This window comes from Neovison vison, chromosome 8, assembly GCF_020171115.1.
Source record: "Neovison vison isolate M4711 chromosome 8, ASM_NN_V1, whole genome shotgun sequence".
Lineage (NCBI taxonomy): Eukaryota > Metazoa > Chordata > Mammalia > Carnivora > Mustelidae > Neogale > Neogale vison.
Window position 1 is genome coordinate 108,428,300 of NC_058098.1, and position 24,303 is coordinate 108,452,602.

Below are 24,303 nucleotides of genomic sequence, written 5' to 3' on the forward strand. Positions count from 1 at the left end.
TGCCACAGTCAGTGTCCTGCCCAAAGTCAGGTACTCAAACCCATACAGCCAACTGATAGATCAGAGCCTAACTCAGTTACACCAAAGCTTTCAGGTTCCTCCCATCTGGGCCTACGGATGGCTTAAGCTCCCTGCCCCCTAAGGTTAGAGAAGGCCATAGGACTTGCTTTAGACCAGCGACACGCAAGCTGGTATGATGTTCCCAGTTATGACAGGTTCCTAACATAGGGCCTCAGTCTGCTGGAAGCTGCCATGGTAATCCCATGCATAGATGCAGGCATTGTCCTCTATATTATTATGTTTATTATAAATTCCTTTTTTTTTCTTTTAAGTATTGTCTTGAATTCTTGAAATTATATCTCTAGATTAAGTTGTATTATCTATAATTTCACTTCGGGATAGTAAAGGGGGTATTACAAAATATTTTTTATAAAAAAGAGGGCATTACGTCCAGTATCTTTTTTTAAAAGATTTTATTTATTTATTTATTTGATACACAGAGAGAGATCACAAGTAAGCAGAGAGGCAGGCAGAGAGAGAGGGGGAAGCAGGCTTCCTGTTGAGCAGAGAGCCCGATGCGGGGCCCGATCCCAGGACCCTGAGATCATGACCTGAGCCAAAGGCAGAAGCTTAACCCACAGAGCCATCCAGGCACCCTTAGGTTCAGTATCTATAAGAATCACAGTACTGGGGCACCTAGGTGGCTCTGTCAGTTAAGCACCCGACTATTGATTTCTGCTCAGGTCATGAACTCAGGGCCCTGGCATCAAGCCCTGCACTGGGGGTGGGAGGTGGTCTGTACTCAGCAGGAGTCTTCTTGTCCCTCTCCCTCTGCTCCTTCCCCCGCCCCTCTTTCTCAAATAAAAAAACCAAATAAAAAAAAAAACATAAACAGAATCACAGTACAGTATCACGGGTCAAAGGATATGAAGATTTTTATGTCTGTTGCTATACGAAATCTGTGTAAAAATTAAAACATTCCTAGCAATGGGGGGAAATTAACTCATTTTAACTAGAATTAAAATTAAAATCATATAGCAATCAAGTTTCACTAACACATCACTAAGATTGATTGAAACTGTATGTGTTTGCTTATCTGTTAGATTTATAACAGTTTTAACTCCATCTCCCTCTTGTTACAAGAGCAACATCATTCCAAGCATTAAAGATTCCTTTCTCAGATTTCCACCCTTCCATGTCTTTATGTTTCTATTTCTTCATAGCATTTATTGATGCCTGATGATACAGAGCAAAGCAACTTGTCTCCTTGTTTCTTGTCTTTCTACTGTCTGGAAGGAAAATGCTACGAGATTATGGTTTGTTTATCCTTAAAAGCGTCAGACAACAGAGGACACAGAGTTGAGAGCAGAAGAGTTCTTCCTGAATGAATGAACAAATAAATAAATAAATCTCCTTCCTGTTTTCAATGTTTTATCCAATCGGTTCAATTCCTTAACAATTCCTTTAGCTTTTCCAATTTAAGCAACTTAAATTGGAAAAAAAAATTCACTCTAACTAGAATTAAAATTGGAATGATGTAATAATCCAGATCAGGTGCTAAACTTAAGAGAAAGGACAGACAAATCGGGCTCTGGCAGATTAGTCATTTTGGATCTTTGCTCCCTTTTCTTTCCTTTTGTTCCTTGCTCTTGGCATCGTTCCTTCTTTTCTAGGTCATAAGACAAGAAAATATGATTTTAAAAATGAGTTTATTTCCTGCTGTTGATACTCCCTTGGTGAAAGATTAAATGACTGAAGCTATCAGCTACCATTAGCTGGGGTTTGGGCATTACAGTTTCTAAACCCAAGACTTTATTTGATAAATGACCAGAGAGAGGCAAAGAGACCAGTCACCATCTTGACTGGGCATGTGACAAAAAAGTGCTTGTTTTCATTCATAGATGTGCTCCTAAATACATTATAATACGCTATGGTGTATGTGTATGTGTACATACACGTATATAAAAATTTTAACTTCCTTTCTTAAAATAATTACAGACCCACAAAAAGTTGAAAACCTAAAATAGTACAGAGAGGTTTTATGTAGTTATGACTCAGATTCTCCCCAGAATGGTATCTTACACAGCAATAGTGATTACCAAAATCAGGAAATTCAATACAATTTTACTTTAGTAGAGATTTCATTAGTTGAAAACGAACCTAGTAGTTGATCATTTTGTCAAGTGAAAGATATATTATCTTTTTACAATACAAGTGATTACATCCTTCTCTAAGTCTGGTGTTTTGAATACTCACAAGATTTTCTTGTGACAACTTGTGAAGTTATTTCTTTCTAGGTGACCGTTTTTGTGGTCGTGTTGTTTCTGTGGTTATTTACTCCATTCTCTGGTTCTAAATATGAATACTATTTTCTTCTATATACTTGATTAATCCCCAGTGCACCTGCACAGGAGCCCCTTTCTTAGGGGAACTTTGGGGGACTGAGTAGTCAGAAGAGCTGTGTGCTTGCCTTTTCAAAAAAGATCCCATCTGTAGGAGGAATCAAGCTAATCTACAGCCAACATTTGGAAACTATGAGTCTAAGAAATTGTGCAGAATAATGACATCATAAACGTGCATTTATAATGAATATCATATGCATCAGGCAACAGTGATTATATAACATCAATAAAAGTTATATATATATTTTTAGGTCAAATGGCTTTTCAAGGCACCTATGAAGCAACTAGCATTTCTACATACTAAGTATTTCACTGATTTATGCCAGGTACAGTGAAACTTGGATGAAAAAGCCTTAATAAGTGGTATCTGCTGCCAAGATAGAAATATTGAGAGCCAATTAGAATAGAAAACATGGTGTCTACGGAAAAGCCACCAGACATCATCCATTATGTAACCAGGACAAGCCGGGAAATGGGGCTGCACTCAGGCTTGCACCACATGGGGTGATGGGGCCACTCAAAGTGGCTGCTCTTATGGCATTGGGACCCAAATCATGCCCTAGGCAGGACCGGCTACGTCATTTGGAGCCCAGCACAAAATGAAAATGCAGGGCCCCTGGCTCAAAAATTACGAAGAATTTCAAGATGCTGAGAGTGGCATGTTAAACCCCAGCACAGGTCCTTCTGAGTGTGATGTCCGATAGGACTGTCTAGGTTTCACCCCACGAAGCTGGACCCAGCCCTCAGGGTCTCAGTTGCACTGCCGACACAAATGTCACTGCGTGTCCCACATTCCTATTACATCAACATCCAGCACCCTAGGTTCCTGAGGGCAGCTCAGGTGTCACTCAGGGTGTGAGACGGAAGAAAAAGCCAAGTGGATGTGATTCCCCGAGCCCTTTACATTTTTCCTCTTTTAGGTGCTAGACATCCCATCAAGGTGAGATTTCTTGAAAAATTCCTTGGCTAGAAGAAAAAGGAAGGAAGGAAGTGAGGGAGGGAGGCAGGGTGGGGAGAGGTAGGGTGAGGAGAAGAGAGGAAGAGCTGTTTAACACAGAAACCCACATGTACAATGCTCTGAGTAATTGTTGGACCTTAAACATGGATTTGAACTTTCTACTTTAGCAGGATGGAAGGATCCAAAGCAGTGATGTAAGCCCAGCAAAAATTCATGCACTAAGTAGATCTTAGGAGTGGTCAGTTTTTTGGTTTTGGTTTTTTTTTGGTTGGTTTTTTGGTTAAATCTGGATCAAATTTAACTTGTTGTCCCAATGTCTCCTCCCAGGAGGAAATAAAGCACAACCCTGTGGTTTCCTTCCTTCATGCCACCCACCTTTATGGAGCACGCACTGTGTGCAAGACACCTACCGCCACTCTTGAACTGTGGGGATTACAGAGATGAATAAGAAACATCTGTCCCTTCAGTGGCACAGATAACCTTCATTCATTCGTTCATCCATGTGTTCGATACCTAATAGTAACAACTGCCATTTTTTTTGAGCACCTACTAAGGCTAAGATCTGTTCCAAACTCTTTACGTGGAATGACTTAATTTAATCCTCCTGACAACTCTGGGTAGTTAACAGAATCATCCCAATGCCCAGATAAGGCAACTGAGGCCAGAGAGGTTAGGCAGGTCACCAAGCTTGCATAGCTAGGAATGGAGGAGCTAGGACTTAAGCCCAGAGCCCATGCTTTTAATAATTCCACACCTACACTGCCTCTCCTGTGCTCTATGCTCCGTGCTGGGCACTGGGGGTACCAAGAGAATGCAAGAAGCCAGTGAGCTGGGGAGAAAGTCAGTAGGACAGAGTAACAGGATGAGGGTGACAAAGGGAAATTCAGAGTTCACTGGGCAGGGTAGGGGGCGGTGCAGGGAAGGGCACTAGCAACCAAGTCCCTTGCACTTGACCACAGTTCTGTCTCTGAGATGGAACAGGGGAAGGAGACAAGGGCTTTCACCCTGCAGGAGGAACACTTTTAAAGGCACAAGCATGGAGAAGCATGGGTGCCCAGAGTAGGCAGCAGGCAGGGGTTGGCTGTGAAGAGCCTCAAAGGCCATGCTAGGCACCTGGACCACATTAAATCAAGCTGCTCCTGCCGTGTATTGTCTCTCACCCTGAGCTGCTGCTGCCCCAGGCCGCTCCTGGTTCTCCCACTTGGGCCTTGCTCTCCTTCCACAGATTTGACTCAGTCTTCTGCTCTGCGCTGGACACAGCCTTCCTGCTTTCTGCCTCTGCCCTGATCTAGACTCCGCTTTGGAAACACTGCCCATAGCTGCAAGGAAAGCCCCTTGCCTGGCCCAGCCCAAACAAGGCCTCTCGCATCACAGGCACCCATGAAGCACTTACTGAGCATCTATTATGTGCCCTGCACTATATCTGCAACAAGTTAACATTACTGAGCTTTTCCTTATATGTGCCAATAACCACAGTTAACGCTTTGCCTGTGTTCCCTCATTTAATCCTTACAACATCCCTATAGAGTCTGGGTTATGACCCCCACTTTTAAAATGTGGAAGGGGGCCTCCAAGAGAGAAGGAACTTGTCTCTATTTCATGATATATAAATAAAGCTCTATAGAAATGTGGACTCTATTAAAGAAACTATATAAATAAAATGATGAACACATTGACCGTGGAATTTGTAATCAAATGGAGAAGAAGAAACAACAGGACACAGCCTCGAGTGAACCTCTCCTGTGTGCTGAGCGCTTGACGGACGAGAGTCCGTCCTACAAGAGTCCTACAAGGTGGGGACGATCCTCGAGGAGCAGGTGGGGGCTCAGAGAGGCTGGGCCAAGGGTTTCATCTTCAGTATGGGCAAACCTGGTTCCTGAGGCCGGCCTCCCTAGCCTCCTTGGAGCTCTTCCTGCAGAGAGCCTTGTCCTTTGCAGATTCTGAGGTGACCGATCAGATGCGAGGACTTCCTGCAGCTAGAGGTCAGCCCCAAACCCTAAAGCCTGGCAGGGAAACTCTCAGGAATATGCTGGACTGCAGGAAGGGAATTATTAAAGCTTATCGCCTCTCCTCACTCCTTCCCAGGGATGGACACTACCTCACCCATGAGCTTCTGGGACCATGTTTGCTAGAGCAGAAGCTTCCAAAGGAGGTAAGCAAGCTGGGGCTAGGAGGTCTGCACCTACTGATGCCAGGCTCTATGGCTCAGCGCACCCCACAAACATGTTTTCTTTGACCTCCCCCTGCCTGCCCTTTCACATTAAAAAACAAATGATGTGTTTCCTCTTCTCTTGAAAACCTGGAATTTCTGGGAAGCCTGAACCCATGTTCCCTTGAGGCAGCAGTCAGTGGGCAGTAACTGGCAACAGCCCCTCAGAGAGGGCAGGGGCCCACATTCTGCCCCAGTCCCCACGGTGCTCTGAGATTACAGGGCTCTGCTACAGTTACGTGGGTCTCTGCCTGGCCGTGAAGACCCTTGGTCTGGTAACCCCTGTCGTGGGCCTCATCCAAGGATGCCAAAGATCCCCATGTGGTGTAAGGAGCCTGGGAGTGGGCCCCTGACCCCCACCTCTGTCCCTTTCCATTTCCTGGCCTCATCAACCAGCCACTCGTGGCCAGCCCAGTTCTTCCTGAATGGTGCCCAGCTCAGGAGCATACTTATTTTGTAGGACAGGTGCTACTGGTCAGCTGTCTGCGACTCGCTGCCCTTGGCCCCCATACAGTCTTTGCTTTCTGGCCCACACCTTCTCTCACTAAAGAGGTGGAGAATGCCCAGTGCTCACCCCCAGATCCCATGAAGGGCCTTGGCCAACTGTACGGTCCTGGCCAGTGAGATCTCAGAGGAGTTCAGCTGAGGGCTTCTGGGCAAGGTTTCTGGAATCCCTTCTAAGATGCAGATGAGACCACCCCGGAACCACTCCAATGTTGGTGGAATGGAATGCTGGAGAGAGGCTTGGGCCTTAAGGACAGACACGCCCCTGAGCCAGCTCTGGGGTTACCATGGAGGATGAGACGTTTTTATGGTTTAGGCCATGTTGGTGGATATTGTGTTACAGACAGCCAGCTGTGTCCTGACTGCTACTGTCACTGGCAGCTGGGTCCAAGGTGACCTTCCTGAATCTAGCTTGTCCTCTTTCCCCGGTGTGGGGCTGCTGCTGTTGTCCCAAGTCTTCTCAGGCCCATCCCCCAACCCTTGCCTTCTAAGCCATCCCCCATCCCCCGCTCCACACATTTCTATCTGCCCTTTACAGCAAGTTTCCCTGAGCGCACACACGTGTCTGGTCTCTCCTGAAGCCCACCCCTAACAACAAAATGTCCAGTGGAGTTGCTTGGAGTAGATATCACTGGTATACTTACTTTCTTTTATTCAGAAGGGAAAGCAACTAAGGCTTTACATCTGTGACTAAATAAATACATAAATAAATGGTAAGGAGGAGAATGTTAAAAAAAGAAATCCTGTGAAGTCTTCCATATCTCGAGTAAGGCACAAACCCTTTCCGAAGGAAAACAAAAATTCTCCTTAACCCTCAATATTGACTTAAGTTGTTTCAAATTATAATGTTGCTTGAACATGTTCAAACATTTAACTAGATATAAACACCTTATGTTTGTGGCTCTCATTCAATTATAAACTATGAAATTAAATACAAGCAAAACTATAAAACTAATGAGATTCATATCAACAGTCCTAATACCATGTGGCAGACTGTTTTGCAGCATGAACTTGGCCCTCCCTGGCCATGCAGGTTCCTGTGGATGGGTTATGCCCATGCCCCTGAGGGCTGGGGGGAAAGAGGCCCTTCTCCTCCCAATCTCTGATGATGAAATCTTCCTTCAGCAGCACAACATAGCACCCCTTGGCCTCACTTGGCACAAACACATTGTTTTGGTCATAGAAAACCTACATTTGTTCTCTTCTCGTTGGTTCCTGGTGACCAAGGTGATATTATTTGCTGCCAAAGGGCCGGTGAATGTAAAGACAAAGTTGGGAATCCTATGGCAGGCAGCCTCCAGGTCTATGGTGTTATCTAGACAATCTACATAACGTACTTAGACTATTTCTGTTTAGATTATCATCAAAGTTAAAACAAATAATTAACACATTCTCGTAAAGAACTCATAGATCCCAACTTGAAAAACAATGCCAAAACCAATCTCTCTGTAGAGAAAATGAAGTCACCTTGGGGAGTGGAGGAATAAGGATAAACAACTGGGCCAGATTCAGAAGGCTCCCTTTCTCCAAAACCTCACACGTGGAGCCCTAGGGGAGACCTTTCAATATTTAGATGCTAAAACATCTGGTTTTAAAAAAACTGGTGCCAGCTTCATGTATTGGTCATTGGGTTTAGAAATAGAAAAATAGAATGCCTGTTCAAATTACTTTGCTTAGCTTTTCTGGGAGAGCATCACCCGAAAGTCCCTCCAAGGTCCCCCATATGAGCACATTTTGCAAATGCTTCATGTCAGTTCTATTCCCTAAGCAGAACTGCAAGCTGTCCTCCCCACTCCATTTCAATGCCACCACCCTGGCCTGGATGCCAGGGTGAGACTGGGTCCCAAGCCCACTCTTGGCAGTTCTACCCATGGCCTTCATAGCCTTCACTAGGCCAGCTCCTGAGCTTCTGCCTGCCTCTCTGGTCTCATTCCACACAACTTCCCTTGGTTTTTGTTGCCATCACTGGAAGTGATTCTGGGTGTAACTTCCCTTCTGTAGGTCTTAGAGAACATCCCTTGACCACTTGCCCCTGATCTGCTGGATCAAGCAGGCCCTCAGCTTACCCCCTTGTTCTCTCTTTCCAAGAGCCCTCAGATTAGGAAGGTAGCTGATCCTTTGGGTAAACAGATGTGTCATCCACAGCCGCATCCGCTCTGTACCTGCTGCTCCTCTTGCCATCCAGATCTCAGGCACTTCAGAACTGATGCTCCATGGCCCTGAGATTGGGTTTGGCCCAAACTTTACCTTTGATTTCAGGGATATCTGTATTTTTCTCCATCTGCCATCTCAATGTCTTCATCTGCTGCTCAGCTATAGCCAGAAAGCTGGGGCCCCAGAGAGAATGTTCTTTCTGGTTTACTGTGTGGGTCCTTCCAGGAGCAGGGGGAGTCCTGGTTTAGCAGCCTGAGGTCCTGCCCTCACCTAACATCATATGGGTCCCAAGGCCCCATTCTAGCCCCTGAGGTCCTATGTGTCTGGGAGAAGAATGTGGAATTCTCTCCAGTGGTAAGGGGTAGGGAGATCGCTAAGGCTAGAGGGTGAGGGGTGTGCATGTGTGCGTGTGCGCGTGTGTGTGTGTGTATGTCTGTGTGTGTGTAAGAGAGAGACAGACACAGGGACCGAGAGATACACTGGTCTTTGTTCTCTCTTTTAGAAAGGACTTCCTTTCTCTGTTACTCTTCATTCCTTCTCTTTCTTCACTTTCGTATTTAAAGAAGGTATTTTTAAGAAAATGTTTTTTAAATACACCCGATTTTAAAAATTCAAGCCACACTAAACGGTCTTAAATAAAAAGTAGAAGTCTCTTGCCCAATCCCTTTCTTCTAAGACCTCACTCCATAAATAACCATTTTTAAGTGGGTTTTGTTCTGCTAGAAGGAAACGCTTCCAAGCGTCAAGTTGAAACAGATTCTCCTGTCATGTTTTAGTTTGCTTCATATCTGGAGCGTGCTTTTCTTGAGCACTCTTGTTTTTCCTGAAATCTTAATGGACTTCCCCCCACCCTTGTTTCAAGAAGAAACATATGCCTTTTCCATCACATCACTAAGATCTTCCTGCCTTTTAATCACTCTATTTGTCGAGCCAAAGTCATTTCCTTCTGAAGCCATTCTTTTGATCCTCTGACTTCCTGTTCTAATTGGGACTAATTGTGTTCCAGGCTCACCACACCACTACTATCCAGATATTTCTTTATACATGCTCCTGGATTAGCTCCAGAAAGCATACATGTCTTTCTAATTCTTAATTCCTTTTCTGCTTTTCTGCCCTTCATCTACAAGTAATGTTATTCAGAAAGCACATGGCAGGAAAACTTACTGAGCAACTGAATATCTGTAGGTTGTATTTTTACCTCATATTTCATCAATAATTTGGCTAGCTATGAAATTTTACATTCAGGATGACTTTCCTCTGAATTCTAAAGACATTGTTCCATCTTATTCTAGTTCCTTGCCACTCGACATGTGGTCAGCAGAGCAGCAGCCTCAGCATCGCCTGGGAGCTTGCTGGAAATGCAGAACCCCCGAGCCACCCCAGAATCTGAACTTGAACAGCATCTCCAGGGATGTGTGGGTGTGTCAGACTTGAAAAGTGTTGTTCTAGCCCTCAGCATTGCTGCTAAAAGGGCTGAGACAATCTGTTCTCTTTTCTTGGTAAGTAATCTGATTTTTTTTTTTTTCAGTCAAAGGTTTGGGGACCCTCTTATTGTCCTTAACCAGGGATCTGAAATTCTCCAGGCTATTTTTAGGCTGTGACCCTTTCCAGTGGGTCCTGCCAATTTCAAAACTTGTGTCCCTCTTCAGATGTGGGAAATTTTCTTCTTTTATTTCTCTAATTTTGTCTGCCTGTCTGTATTCTCTGTTTTCTTTTTCAGGAATGTCACTGATTTCCTTGATTGATCATCTGTATCTTTTATTTCCTCTTTATTTCTCTTCACGTGTTTTTTCTGATCTTCAGTCTGAAGAAGTTTTCTCAAATTTTCCTTCAACAAAATTTTAAAATTTTGCAAATGTCTAATTTTAATTTACTGTATTTCTCTGCACTATGGTTACTATAGTTTAATGTAATGCTCATTTTTCATAGCAGGCTCTTCTTGTTTTATAGATGAGAATGTTGTCGCAATATCTAAGGATACTAATTAGTTTTCATTTCTCTGTTTTGTTTCTTTCAGTACCAGCAGCTGTTTGTTCATCTTGCTCCTTCATTTTCATGTTGTTGATTTTCCTTAAATGTCTGCTTATCCTCATTAGAAAATATTATGGAATTATTATTCATTTGCTTAGGTATGATGATTGTATTGTGCTCAGTAAGAAACTGTCTTTATTTTAGAAAATGAATGCTGAAGTTTTTACAGATGTCTGCAATTTACTTTCACATGGTTACACAAGCATGTGTGTGTGCATGCACACACACACACACATGCACAGAATAAGAAAGAGGACATTCAGGAACACCTGGGGACTCAGTCACTTAAGCGTCTGACTCTTGATTTCTGCTCCTGACATGATCTCAGGACCTGAGATCAATCCCTGCTTTGGGCTCCATGCTGGGCTTGGAGGCTGCTTAAGATTCTCTCTCTCTCTGCCTCTGCATCTCTGCCCTCCAACCACCCCCCTCCCATGTGTGTGCGTGCTCTCTCTCTCTCTCTCTTTCTCAAAAAAAAAAAAAAAAAAAAGACATTTAAATATAGCAAAGTACTGACACTTGGAAGTGGAGAATCTACCCAAATGGAGAATATAATCCAAGTGTTACTGTACTAGTCTTTCCATTTTTCTCTCAAAATTTCTACTTGAAATTTTTCTAAGTAAAAGCTGGAAATAACAAGAAAAATAGAATAAAAATATCTGAATGTCCTTGGGAAAATAGTCCTGGGGGCCTAAAATCTCTAAGGAATCAACTTTCTTATAGGAAACCAGATACTTACATGGTCTTTAAGCAAGTTAGACCACAGATCATTTGCATTTTTGCATATTTGCTCTGCCTGCAAAGAAGAGTAATGACCAATCTATGCAAAGCCTCTGACTGATACTCTTCAGGAAATCTGCCAGAGTGGATTAGGAAGGCACCTGTTCTGCTGTATCTCTAATGAAGCAAAGAAAGTTATAATGGGATTTCATGGGTGTGGGTCATAATTGGATTTGGTGGAGGACATAATTAAATTTCACCAAGGGCCTACAACCTCTGCCCCAGGAAAATAATGAAAGGGTCAGAGGACCTTTCGTCTTACTTAAAGGGAAATATGTAAAGCCTGCAGAAACTCGATAGTGCATGCCTGCTCTTTCCCCCTCTCCTCAATCATGGGACAGGAGTACTACCACTTTGAAGATCACTAGAGTCTCAACATGGGGCAAAGGGTTGAAAGCACTGTAGGTAACACTGGAATACTATGAAATTTACTGACCAGTTTCTGCTGTCCCCTAGTCTCCTTAATTTTCTATCTCTGCCTCAGGAAGTACAATTGAAGCAAAATCCAGCCCAGAGAAAGGAAGCCTCCCCAGTATGGTCAGATTCCAACACTCACGTAGAAGGCCAGGTTGACCACTGCAGGCAGCCAGAGCCACCTTTCCTAACTCTGTGTGATGCCAGGTGCCCTGAAAGCTCTGGGTACAAAATAGGACCTGTCATCTGACAGGTTTCCTGTAGGGTGTGTCAACTGGTGGCAAGCAGGCAGGCTGACCCTCTCCCCAGCACAAAGCTAATGTGCTGAGAGGTCTTGGTCTCTCATCCAAGGAGACCAAGGCCTCCCTCGGCAGGCTGTCAAGTGTCCTTTTCCAGAGCAGTTTCCAGAGTTGTGGCAGATGCTACAAGTGTAGTCAAGGGTTCTGATGTAGGAGCCCAGCCATCCTGCTGCTAGGCAGGGCTTGACAGAAATGCCTGGTTCTCTGCCCCAGTCCCTCTCCTGTTCTCAACCCTTGTGACTCAGCGTCTTTTCAGAGATAACCCAAAGTAACAACCCTCACCTCCAGCCCTCTCCACTTGGGTTGACCCATCATTTCCATCCCATCTGCTTTCCATTCTCCAGAAAGAAGTCACATTCCTTGGTCCTCTGATGGCTCCTCTTCCACTGCCAGTCCCCCTGCAGATCTGTTCTTTTCTATTTTTTTCTTCCAGCTACTTCAATGGGATTTGAGGAGGAAGGAGCAGTAATATGGGTGTTCATGTCATCCTCCTTAACCAGAAGTCCTTCCTTGGGTTTCCAGTCCTCCTATTTATGCTGTAGTGTCTAAATATCTTCTTTCTTCCTAATTCTGGATGCCTTTGGATCACTTCCCCACCCACCACACCTTTAATCTTCCTTCTTCCTAGCAATGAAATCAGGAAGGGCATCTTATGGTACCACTGCAGAAAGGAGTTAGCACAGCCGGCCAAAGACTGCTATTCCTGGAAAGGCCTGCTTGCAAGGATGGCCCTTGGCTAGCATCTGGGAACTTGGATTTGGGGAGAGTTCCCACCATTCCTGACTATTAAGTATGGCTCGCTGTGCCTGAACTATTTATGCAAACAATATGGTTTATGCTGCCTACCTGTTTTCCTCCTGAAAGTCTGGAATTTTGAGGTACGCTATGTAGAGAGAACCTACATGACCAGCCCCCGATAAAAACCTTGCATGCTGAGTGTCCAACAAACTTTCCTGCTAAGCAGTAGTTCACATACACTGTCACGGTTATTGCCCGAAGAGTTGAGTATGTCCTGTGTAACTCCAGTGGGAGAGGAGTCTTAGAAACTCATGTCTGGTTTCCTTCAGACTTTGCCCCATGTGCCTTTTACGTCTGCTGATTCCGTATTTTATCATTTTGCTACAATAAATCCTAACCATGACCATGGTGACATGCTGGGTCATATGAGTCCAAGAGAACACCCCAAACCCGAGGGTGATCTGGGGACTCCTGACACATACTACTTATAAAACAAGTCTTTCTGCCTAAGAATAAACTTCTGTCATGGCTTAAGGTTGTGTTTGTCTAGCATGTGTCTGAGTGATGTCTGTCTGGAAAACCGGCCAAAGAAGTTCATTACCATCTGGTTTTAAGGTCGCTGGTTATCTCCTCTCTGGCAGACTGAGCCATTGCTGGCTTCTTTCCTCAGCCTGGGCATGAAGTCCTTACATGGGCTCTTACTGCAGCGATGCTCTGTCTCTTTGTCCCGGCACATGTCCACCTGAGCAGGGGCTCACCCTCCCTCTTGCCCAGCATCCCTCCATTAGGACCCCACCATGGTCCGAAGTCCCTCCCTCTCATTGCCCATTCTCTCATTTACATGACAAATAGCAAGTAGTTCCCCTCTCTGCCTAGGCTTCCATGTTCATTCATAGTTAGAAACTGTGACCATCCCCTAAGTAGATTAAACCATCTGTCCATCTTGCCCACAAGCTAAAGCTTTGCAATTAAAGCGCTGAATCATAATTTCACTCAGATGATGCAGAACCACATGCTAACGTTTAAAACATACTCCCAGAGGAGAAAGTTGTTGAAAAACCTCACACACTTGGATCACCAGCTGAGATGGAGAATGTGAATTAGTACAATGTCTGATTACTGAGTATTCTTTTTTTTTTTAAATAAAATATTTATTTATTTATTTATTTTAGAGAGAGAGAGAGAGAGAGAGCATGAGAATGTGCTTGTATGAGCAGGAGAGGCAGAAGAATAGGGAGAGAGAATCTCAAGCAGACTCCATGCCAAGGGTAGAGCCCAATGCAGGGCTCAGACTCAGGATCCCAAGATCATGACCTGAGCTGAAACCAAGAATCGGACCTTAACCAACTGTGCTCCCCAAGTGCCCCTCTGATTACCGAATATTCTTAAGGAGAGGTTTTTTTTTAAAGCAACATTTGGGGGGAGACCAAAGAGCAGGCAACTATTAATCTAGCCCAAATTAAATGACAATTCTTAAATAATTCCCCGTAAATTATTTACTTAACTATAGATATCCCTAAAAGCTAAAATAATAAGGGGGCAGGAGAGAGCTGCCACCTAACATTTTAGTTTTCAGTGGACTAAACTTATAACTGAATACCATTCCAAAAATGTCTGCATTACTCTTGAAGTTAGCCAATTTTTCATAAAAATTTTCCATTATAAAAATTCATTTCAATATCAATTTTTTCAAGCATCCAGAGTCTTTACCTCATAAAGATAACAATCTCCAGTATTTTTATATATCTTTAATATATTTTTTAAACTTATCAATACAAATGTTCATTTTTCTTTTTTTTTAATTTTATTTTTATGCAAGTTCAAGAGTGCAGATTAAGAAATGATTCAGAGAGATCTCATGTACCCTCTACCATAACATCTTCCAAAACACAGCACTGTTTCAATATCTCCACCAGGAAAAACGGTGCTGGTACAATCCACAGAGCTCATTCAGTTTTCGCTAGTTTTACATGCAGTTATGTGTGTGTGCATGTGTGCATGTGTGTGCACAGTTCTGTTCAGTTTTATCACATGCATACCTCTATGGGACCACCACCACAAGCAAGATATAGAACAGTTCCATCCCAAGGATCCCTCATGCTACCTTTGTATAATCACGGCCCCTTCCCTCTCTTTTCCCTCCCTCACTCCTGGCGATGCTGACCCCGTTCTCCATCACCACGATTTTATTATTTCTAGAATGTTATATGAATGCAATTGTACAGTATGGAACTTTTTAAGATTGGTTTCTCTCACTCAGCATCCAGGTTGTTGAGAGTCAAAAGGTGTTTGTGTTTTACTGGTGAGGGTGGTATGGACATCGGTCAGGCCACCCCGTCACCCAGGGAAGGACATTTAGGTTGTTTCCAGCTTGGGGTTGTGTCAAATACACTGACTATGAACATTCATGTGCAGGTTTTGGCATAAGTACACGTTTTCATTTCTCTGAGAGTAAATGTCCAAGAGTATAATTGCTGAGTTTTATGGTAAGCACATGCTTAGTTTTTTAAGAAACTGAATACTTTTTTCTAGAGTGGCTGTAACATTTTATCCACCCACTAGTAATGTATGAGTGATACAGTTTCTCTGCTTCCTTTGGCATAATAAAAATATTAATATTTTTTAAATTTTAGCATTTTGATAGGTTTGTGGTAGTATCTCAATGTGGTTTAAATTTGTAGTTCCCTAACAGCTAAGGATGTTGCATATCTTTTCATGTTCACATTTGCCATTGGAATGTCCTCTTCAGGGAAATGTCTGTTCATGACTTTTGCCTATTTCATAATTGGATGGTTTTTTACTGTTGAGTTTTGAGAATTCTTTATATCTTCTGGATCCAAGGACTTTGTCAGATACATGGTTTGCAATTATTTTCTCCCAGTTTTCAGCTTGTCTTTTCATCTCTCTTCATGGTCTTTCACAAAGAAGAAGGTTTTAATTTTGGTAAAGTCTAGTTTTCCAATTTTTCCTTTTATGAATTGTGCTTTTGATAGCAAATCTAAAAAATTTTTCTAGTCCATGCTTTCAAAGATTTTCTCTTAAAAATTTTTTGTGAAAGTTTTTATGATTTTATGTTCTATATTTAAGTAGTTAATTTTGAGTTAAAACTTTTATAAGGAAACTTAGGTCAAGGTTTATTTTTTGAAGTACCTCCCATACTGTTTTCTATATTGGCTGTACCAATTTACAATCTCACTAACAGTGCACAAGGGTTCCCTTTTCTCTGAATCCTTGCTAATATGTTTTATCTTTTGGTTTTGTTGTGTTTTTACAAAAGCCATCCTAACAGGTGTGAGGTGATATCTCATGGTGGTTTTCATCTGCATTTCCTTGGTGATTAGTAATGTTAAGCACCTTTTCATGTATCTGTTGGCCGTTTTCAGTTCTTCTTTAGAAAACTACTCAGGTCTTTTGTTCATTTTTAACTTGGGTTATTTTCTTTTTTTGCCAATGAGTTGTATAATTTCCTTATATATTTTGTATATTAACCCATTATCAGATATATGGTTTGCAAATATTCCCTTCCTTTCCATACACTGTCTTTTCTTTTGTTCGTTGTTTCTTTTTGAGAAGAAGCCTTTTACTTTGATGCAGTCCTTCTTTACTTTCAGTTTTGGTGCTTGTGTTTGGGTATCATATCTAAAACAATTGTTGCCAAGACCAATGTCTAGGAACTTTCCCCTGTTTTCTTCTGGAAGTGTTACAGTTTCAAGTCTTATGTTTATGTGTCTAATCCATTTCAAATTAATTTCTGTGAGTGGTGTAAGACAGAGGTCCAATTTCATTTTTTTGCAAGTCAACATCCAGTTTTCCCAGCACCATGGATTGAAGAGATTATCCTCTCCATTGAGTATTCTTAGGTCCTCTGCCAAATATTAGTTGACTGGACATGCATGGATTTATTTCTGGGTTCTTCATTTTGTTCCTTTGGTCCATATGTCCTTCTTCATGCCAGTACCACCAGTACCACACTGTTTGGATTATTATAACTTTGTAATATAGTTTGAAATCAGAAAGAGTAATGCCTTCAGCTTTGTTCTTTCTCAGGACTGCTTTGGTTACTCAGGGTCCTTTACAGTTCCATACAAATTTTAGGATTCTTTTTTCTATCTGTGATAAATGCCATTGGAATTTTTATAGGAATTACATTGAATCTATAGATTCAGTATGAACATCTTACAATATTAATTCTTCCAATCTATGAGCATGGTATATATTTATTTTATTTGTTGTGCCTTCTTTAAATTCTTTCATCAAAGTCATATAGTTATCAGTGTTCGGATGTTTTATTTATTTCTAGGTATTTTATTGTCTTTGGTGCTATTATAAACAGGATTGCTTTCTTTACTTCTTTTTCAGATATTTTGTTGTTAGTGTACAAAAATGCAACTGGATTATTTATGTTGATTTTGTAGCCAGTAACTTTACTAAATACATTTATTGGTTCTAGCAACTTTTGGCAGATTCTTTAGATTTCTATATATAAGATCACATCAACTGTAAACAGAAACATTATTTCTTCCTTTCCAATTTATATGACTTTTCTTTTTCTTGCCTAATTTCTCTGGCAAGGACTTCCAGCGCTATGAAGAGTAAGAGCAGTGACAGTGGGCACCTTGCCTTGTTCCCAATCTTAGAGGAAAAGCTTTCAACCTTTCACTGTTGGGTATGTTACTGGTTTTTAGTCTCATAAAATTGGTTTTTAGTCTCATATAAAAAATATACAATTGGAAAAAATAGATGGTAGGATTTTGATCTTCTGAAATGTGCAAAGATTTGTTTTGTGGCCTAACACACAATCTATTCTGGAGAATATTCCATGTGCATATGTAAAGATTGCACATTCTGCTATTATTGGATGGAATGTTCTGTATATGTTACGTCCATTTGGTCTAAAGTCTAAAGTTTCCCTATAACTTTTCCATCTGGATGATCTATCCATTACTGAAAGTGAGATATTAAAGTCGCCTACAATTATTGCACTATTTCTCCTTTCAGATCTATTAGTATTTGTTTAATATACTTAAGTAGTCCAATGTTGGGTGCATCATATTTATAATTATTATAACCTTTTCATAAATTGACCCATTTATCATTATATAATGACCTTCTTTGTCTCTTGTTAGATTTTCTGACTTAAATTCTATTTTGTCTAATGTAAGTGTAGCTACCCTTGATCCCTTTTGGTTTCCATTTGGATGGAGAATCTTTTCCATCCCTTCACTGTGAGCCTGTATATGTCCTTAAAGTTGAAGTCAGTCTCTTATATACAACATATAGTTGGGTATTGTTTTGTTTTTATTTTTATTCCATTTAGCCACTTTATGCCTTTGACTAGAGAATTTAATCTATTTACATTTAAATAATTATTTATATGTAAGGATTTATTTATACCATCTTATTGTTTTCTGGCTCTTTTGTAGTTCCCTTGTTCCTTTTTTCCCCTCTTGCCATCTTCTTTTGTGATTTGATGATTTTCCATAAACATACACTTTGATTGTCTCTCCTTACTTTTTGTGTCCACTAAAGTTTTTTGCTTTGTAATTATCATGGGTCTTACAGAAAATACTGTTAAGATATAACAGTCTATTTTGAACTCCATCACATAAAAAATTCTACGTCTTTACTCCTCCCCATTTTGTTTTTGAGGTCATAATTTACATCTTTTTATTTTCTGTATCCCTTAAAAATTATTATAATTATTTTTAATAATTTGTCCTTTAACTTTTACACTAGGGTTGAATGTTTAACATATCACCATATTCCAGTATTAGGATATTCTAAATCTGGTTATATGCTTACTTTTACTATTGTGTTTTATATTTTCATATGCTTTCATGTTACTAATTAGCATCCTTTCATTTCAACTTGAAGAACTCCTTTCATCATTTCTTGCAAGGCACAGTCTAGTGGTGATGAATTCCCTCAGCTTTTATGGCTTGAGAAAGTCTATAACTCTCCTTCATATTTGGAGAACTTTTTTTTTTTTTTTTAAGATTTATTTATTTATTTATTTATTTGACACACAGAGAGAGAGAGAGAGAGCGAGAGAGCACAAGTAGGCAGAGAGGCAGGCAGAGAGAGGAGGAAACAGGCTCTCTGTCAGGGAGAGACCCTGATGCGGGGCTCGATCCCAGGACCCTGACACCATGACCTGAGCCAAAGGTAGAGGCTTATTTAATCCACTGAGCCAATCAGGTGCCCCTGGAGAACAACTTTTTCAGGCTAAATATTTTTGTTTAGCAGGGTTTTTTTTTTTTTTCTTTTCTTTTCAGCATTTGAATATATCTTCTCACTCTCTACTGGCCTACAAAGTTTCTACTGAAAAATCCACTGATATACCATTATTGGAGGTTTTCTTGTATTTGAGGAATTTTTCTCTCTTGCTGCTTTTAAAATTCCCTGTCTTTTATTTTAGACAGTTTTATTATAATATACACTGAAGAAGATCTTTTTGAGTTGAAAGGTTTGGAGGGCTTATGAGCTTGATGAAGTTGGATATCCAAATCTCTCCCCAGAGTTGGGACATTCTCAACCATTATTTCTTTAATAAACTTTCTACTCCTTTCTCCCTCTCTCCTCCTTCTGAGATTCCAACATGCATAAGTTACTTTTCTTAATGGTGTCCCATAGTTCAGAGAGGCTTTCTTCACTCTTTATCCTTCATTTTTCCTTTGTTCTCCTCTGACTGGATAATTTCAAATGACCTGGTTTTTTTGTTTGTTTGTTTGTTTGTTTTCTCCTTCACAAATTCTTTTTCTGCTCAGTCAGGTCTGCTCTTATGTTCTCTACTACATCTTTCATTTCATTTACCATGTTCCCCAACTCCATAATTCCTATTTGATTCTTTTTTAAAAAAGATTTTTTTATTTATTTGAGAGAGAGAGAGAGAAATAGAGAGAGATAGCAAGAGAGAGAACATGAACGGGCGGGGGGGAGAGAAGCAGACTCCCTGCTGAGCAGGGAGCCCAACCTGGGGCTGGATCCCAGGACCCTGGGATCATGACCTGAGCCAAAGGCAGATGGTCCACTGACTGAGCCTAGGTGGTGCCCCTATTTTAGTCTTTTTAATGATTTCTATTTCTTTGTGAAATTTCTCATTTTTTAAATGTATTGCTTTCCTGCTTTTATTGAATTATCTTTCTGGGTTTTCTTATAGTTCACTGAGCTTCCTTAAAACAACTATTTTGAATAACTTATCAGGAAAATTGCAGATCTCCATTTCTTTGGCGTCAGTTACTAGAAAATCATTGTTTCCCTTTTGTGGTGTCACATATCTTTCATTTCTCATGTTCCTTGAAGTCTTGCATTGCTGTCTTCACATTTGAAGAATTCACCTCCTCTAGTCTTTACTGACTGGCTTTGGGAGAGAAATACCTTCCATCAGCCCTGTATGAATTCTGAGGCTTTCTCAGACCTTCTATGGATACACACGTTCCACACATCTTATTCCCTCTTCGGGAATAGTTTCTAAGATTGTATGACTTCTTTTGATCCTACAAAAGCAGGATTAGTGCTTAAAGCTTTCTGTTTACTTCCCCCCGGGTGGTAGTGACTGCTCAAGTTTGTGTGCTTTCTTCCAATCCCACAGAGTCAGGTTGGCTTTCTGTATGTGTTCACTAGCTGACTGCGAAGGCTGGCTCTGGCTGCCCTTGGGAATGAACCCTGATAACTGACCATGGTGTAGTGATGTGTGTGACCGAGGCATGTAGAGCACTGTGGGAGCCTGTGGACCAACATGGAGGATCTGTAAGTGAGGTGTCCCCAGTGGCTCATAAGTGGGTTTCCTGAAGGTGTCTGCAAAGCAGTTAGGAGGATCCATGTCCAATCACTGTCCTCTGAGAGCTGTGGCTGCTATTCTCCCAGCTGCTCCTTGCACTCTGTCAAATAACACACCTCAGAAGTCTCAGTGAGAGGAGAAAGAAAGGGGCCTCTTGGGCAGTGCCCCCACACAACTGGGTAAGCTGGGTGTTCACTCACATGCTCCCCACTCCTCCTGTGGGAGAAATTGCATGCCAAAAGGTCTCTCTTCTCTCTGAGCTGTGCTGTCTTAAGGGAGGGCTGACACAGGTGAAGTGAAACTGTTCCTTTTACCCTCTTCAATGCATCCAATCTCAAACTTTTTGCTCAAACGGTGTGCTGGAACCTCACTGGACTTCTGGACTTACACAGAGGCACTATCATCCTTGGATGATTATCAGAATTGGTGTTCTTTGGGCATAAGATGGCAGAAAACTCCTATTTCACCATTTTGATAATGTCTTAGAATAAGCTTGTGTCTACAGAAAACTTTGTTGTGATTTTGATGGGAATTTCATTAAATGTATAGATCAGTTTGGGCAGAATTGACATTTTCTTACACAGAGTCACCCAACTGATGAATACAGAATGTCTCTCCATTTATCTAGGATTTTTTTTTATTTCTTTGAAGCATTTTGTAATGATCAGCACATAGATCTTATGCATGTCTATTGGATTTACACTTAAGTATGTTCTTTTCTTTGGAACAATTGTAAATGATATTGTGTGTTTAATTTCAGTTTTCACATCTGTTATTAGTACACAGAAATGAGATTGACTTTTGTGTATTGATCTTATATCCTGGAGTCTTATGAGCTCAGTTCTAAGAGTTTTGGGGTAGATTCCATGGATTTTTCTATGTAGATAATCACATAATGTGCAAGCAGGGAAAATTTTTATTTCTTCCCTTCTATTATCTATGTCTTTTAATTTCTTTTTCTTGCCTTATTATACTGATATAACTTCTAGGTCCATGTTGAATAACAGTAGTGCCAATGGACATCCTTGATTTAATCCTGCTTTTAGGAGGAAAGTATTCAGTATTTCACCAGTCAGCATGATGTTAGCTATATTTTTTGTACATATTCTTTATCAAGTTCAAAAATTCCCTCCTATTCCAGTTTGGTAAGATTTTGCATCAACATGTTGTCAAAAGCTTTAGGTGTATAAACCAATATGATCATGTGATTTTTTTCTCCTGTAGTCTGATGATATTATGAACTACATCAACTGATTTTTGAATGCTGAAGCAGTCTTGCCTATCAGGAATATATACCATTTGGCTGTGGTGTATAATTATTTTTATACACTGTCAGATTCAATTTGTTAATATGTTGTTGAAGATTCCTACGTCTAAATTTGTAAGAGTTGTTGATATGTAGTCTTCCCTTTTTTGTAGTATCTATTTTTGGTATCAGAGTAATACAAACTATATAAAATGAATTGGGGGGAACTTGGTGGTTCAGCTGGTTAAATGTTCCACTGTTTTTTAAAAAAATATTTTATTTATTTATTTGTCAGAGAGAGAGAGTGAGCACAGGCAGACAGAGCAGCAGAGGGAGAAACAGGCTCCCTGCAGAGCAAGGAGCCCGATGCAGAACTCGATCCCAGGACGCTGGGATCATGACCCGAGCCAAAGGCAGCCGCTTAACCAACTGAGCCACCCAGGCATCTAAACATTCCACTCTTGATTTAGGCTCAGGTCATGATATCATGGCCATGAAATCGAGTACCACGTTGGGCTCTGTGCTGGGCATGGAGCCTGCTTAAGATACTCTCTCTCCCTCTGCCCCTTCCCCAGCTCATGCATACTCTCTGTCTATTAAAAAAAAATTTTTTTTAAATAAAAAAATGAGTTGGGAAGTGTTTTCTTCTCTTCTATTTTCTGGGAGAGACTGCATAAAATTCTTCCTTAAGTGTTTAATAAATTCTCCAATGAAACCTTGGCCCAGAGATTTTTTGGGGGGAAGCATTTTATTATTATTAAAAATTCAATTTCTGTAAGATTATAGGACTATTCAGGTTGACTATTCAAGTTGGTTAGATCTGGGTGTTTGCAATTTTGGGGAATTGGTCAATCTGACTAAGTCATCAAATTTATTAACGTAAAGTTATTTTCTAGTGTTCCTTCATCATTTTCTTAGTTCCTCCAAGATAACTAATGATATACCCATTCTCATTCCTAATATTGGTGACTTGAGTCTTCTCATTTTTTTTATCAGACCTCCTGGGTCAGCCTAGTTGATGACCTTCATTCTAGTTGTGGAGGTGGGGGCTCAACTCTCCCCTGGATCATGCTGACACTGGGGTAAGGGTTAAGGGTACTGGTAATCTGTTTCACCTTACAACAGTCTTGTTGCTGCTAAGTAGAAATGGAGGCTTAGCTTACCAATAGGCCCTGATGACATTACCCTGATGAAAATCAAAGTTCTACTTGCTTCCACTAGGCAGGGGTAGATTAGTTCCCTGCTCAGCCCCACCAATAGCACCACATTGAGTAATGGGAGTGTTACCACCGGCTACCAGTGTCTGACTACGGCCATGGATCAGAAGTCAGGTGAGAGATCAGTTCCTGCCAGGTCCTGCTGAAATTGGTGTATGTGTGTGTGTGTGTTCAGTTTTTCCATTTTGTTTGACTGATATACAGAGAATATAGCTAGAAAGGTTTTTGTTTGGTTTGTTTTTTTTTAATCATTAGGCCACCATCTTCCCTATCCTTTGGGTAGGGAGAACAAGGTTTTTCTTGGTTTGTCTATACCCATTAGAGATTCAGGGCATACATATATGCTCTTACCCAGGATATATGGAAGGCAATAAGGAAACCCAAACAACTTGCTGCCTTTCCCTTCCTCCAGTTCCAAGCTCCCTAGGCAGCCTGCCTTCATCTTTCTCTCTTTCAGAGGTTTCCTATGCTCATTTGTTGTGTTATGTCCAGAGTGTTCGTTTATTAAGAGGGAGGACCTGGGAGGAATAGGGCCATTCCCTCATAGCAGAATCAGGAGTCCCTGTTTTCTTTTTGTAAAAATACCAAATTGTAATCCCATTGTATATATAGTTTTATATCATTTTTACTTATCATATCATAAGTTTTTAATTTCTGTAATAAACCCTTGTAAGTACAATTTTAAAAGCTATATAATTCCCCATTGAGTGGCCAGAACATGATTTACATAATCATTTTCATATTGTTGAAAATTTAGATTCCAACATTATTGCTATAATAAATAATGTACTAATGAAAACGTTTATGCCGTGAAGTTCTTCTGTATTTAGGATTATTATCTTAGATAGTCCCAGACGTGGAATCACGCACAGCCTAATAGCAACATGGAAGAGTGCCTCTTTTGTTCTCACCAACACTGGGACTTCAACATGCTCTTAAACATGAACCGATTGGTTGGAGAAAACAGCAGTGTGGTACGCCCTCACGTTCATGTCTCTGATCACCAGGAAGCTTGGTCAATTGTCCTCCTTTTGTAACCTGCCTTTTCATGCCTTTCTCCTGTTCATCTTCTGGGTCCTCAAGTATTCTTTTGGAATAGACTTCCAGCAGAAGGATCTGACTGAAACTGGTTGAAGTTTTCTTCAACCAAGAAAGATATAGGGCAATGTCAAAGATAAACTAGGAGAGAAATAATTTAATCCCCTGTTGAATTACTGCAAAAATCAAGGGCTTAACAGGAAAACACCTGCCAATTAAATGAAGACATCAGATGAAGATAAAACATATGAAACACTTCAGATTTCTGGATAACTCTTGATCTTGAAAAGTATGCCGTTTAAGAAGAATAAACATTTCCTGAATCTTACCTGCAGCATAACAACATTGTCACCTTCAAAAGTCACAAACACATCTGTGTCGCATTTTAGGCCTGAGATTCGGTTTTCCATCATGTAACCCTTTTGCAGAAAAAAGAAAAGAAACATATTTCAAATTTCCAATTCCACCATTATAAAGGACGAACATTTTCTTTGAAATTAAACAAAAACACAGAAAATGGAAAAGAATAAAAT

General features: G+C 40.9%; 1 protein-coding gene across 7 annotated transcripts in view; it reads right to left on the bottom strand.

The window, feature by feature from the left end:
• ACOXL (acyl-CoA oxidase like) overlaps nt 1-24,303 on the bottom strand; it is a 349,357-nt gene that overhangs the window by 107,890 nt on the left and 217,164 nt on the right. For all 7 annotated transcript variants that reach the window (XM_044261633.1, XM_044261636.1, XM_044261634.1 and 4 more), the window contains one exon: nt 24,100-24,189. In XM_044261633.1, the coding sequence (XP_044117568.1) occupies nt 24,100-24,189 (90 nt within the window). The remainder of the gene's footprint in view (nt 1-24,099; nt 24,190-24,303) is intronic.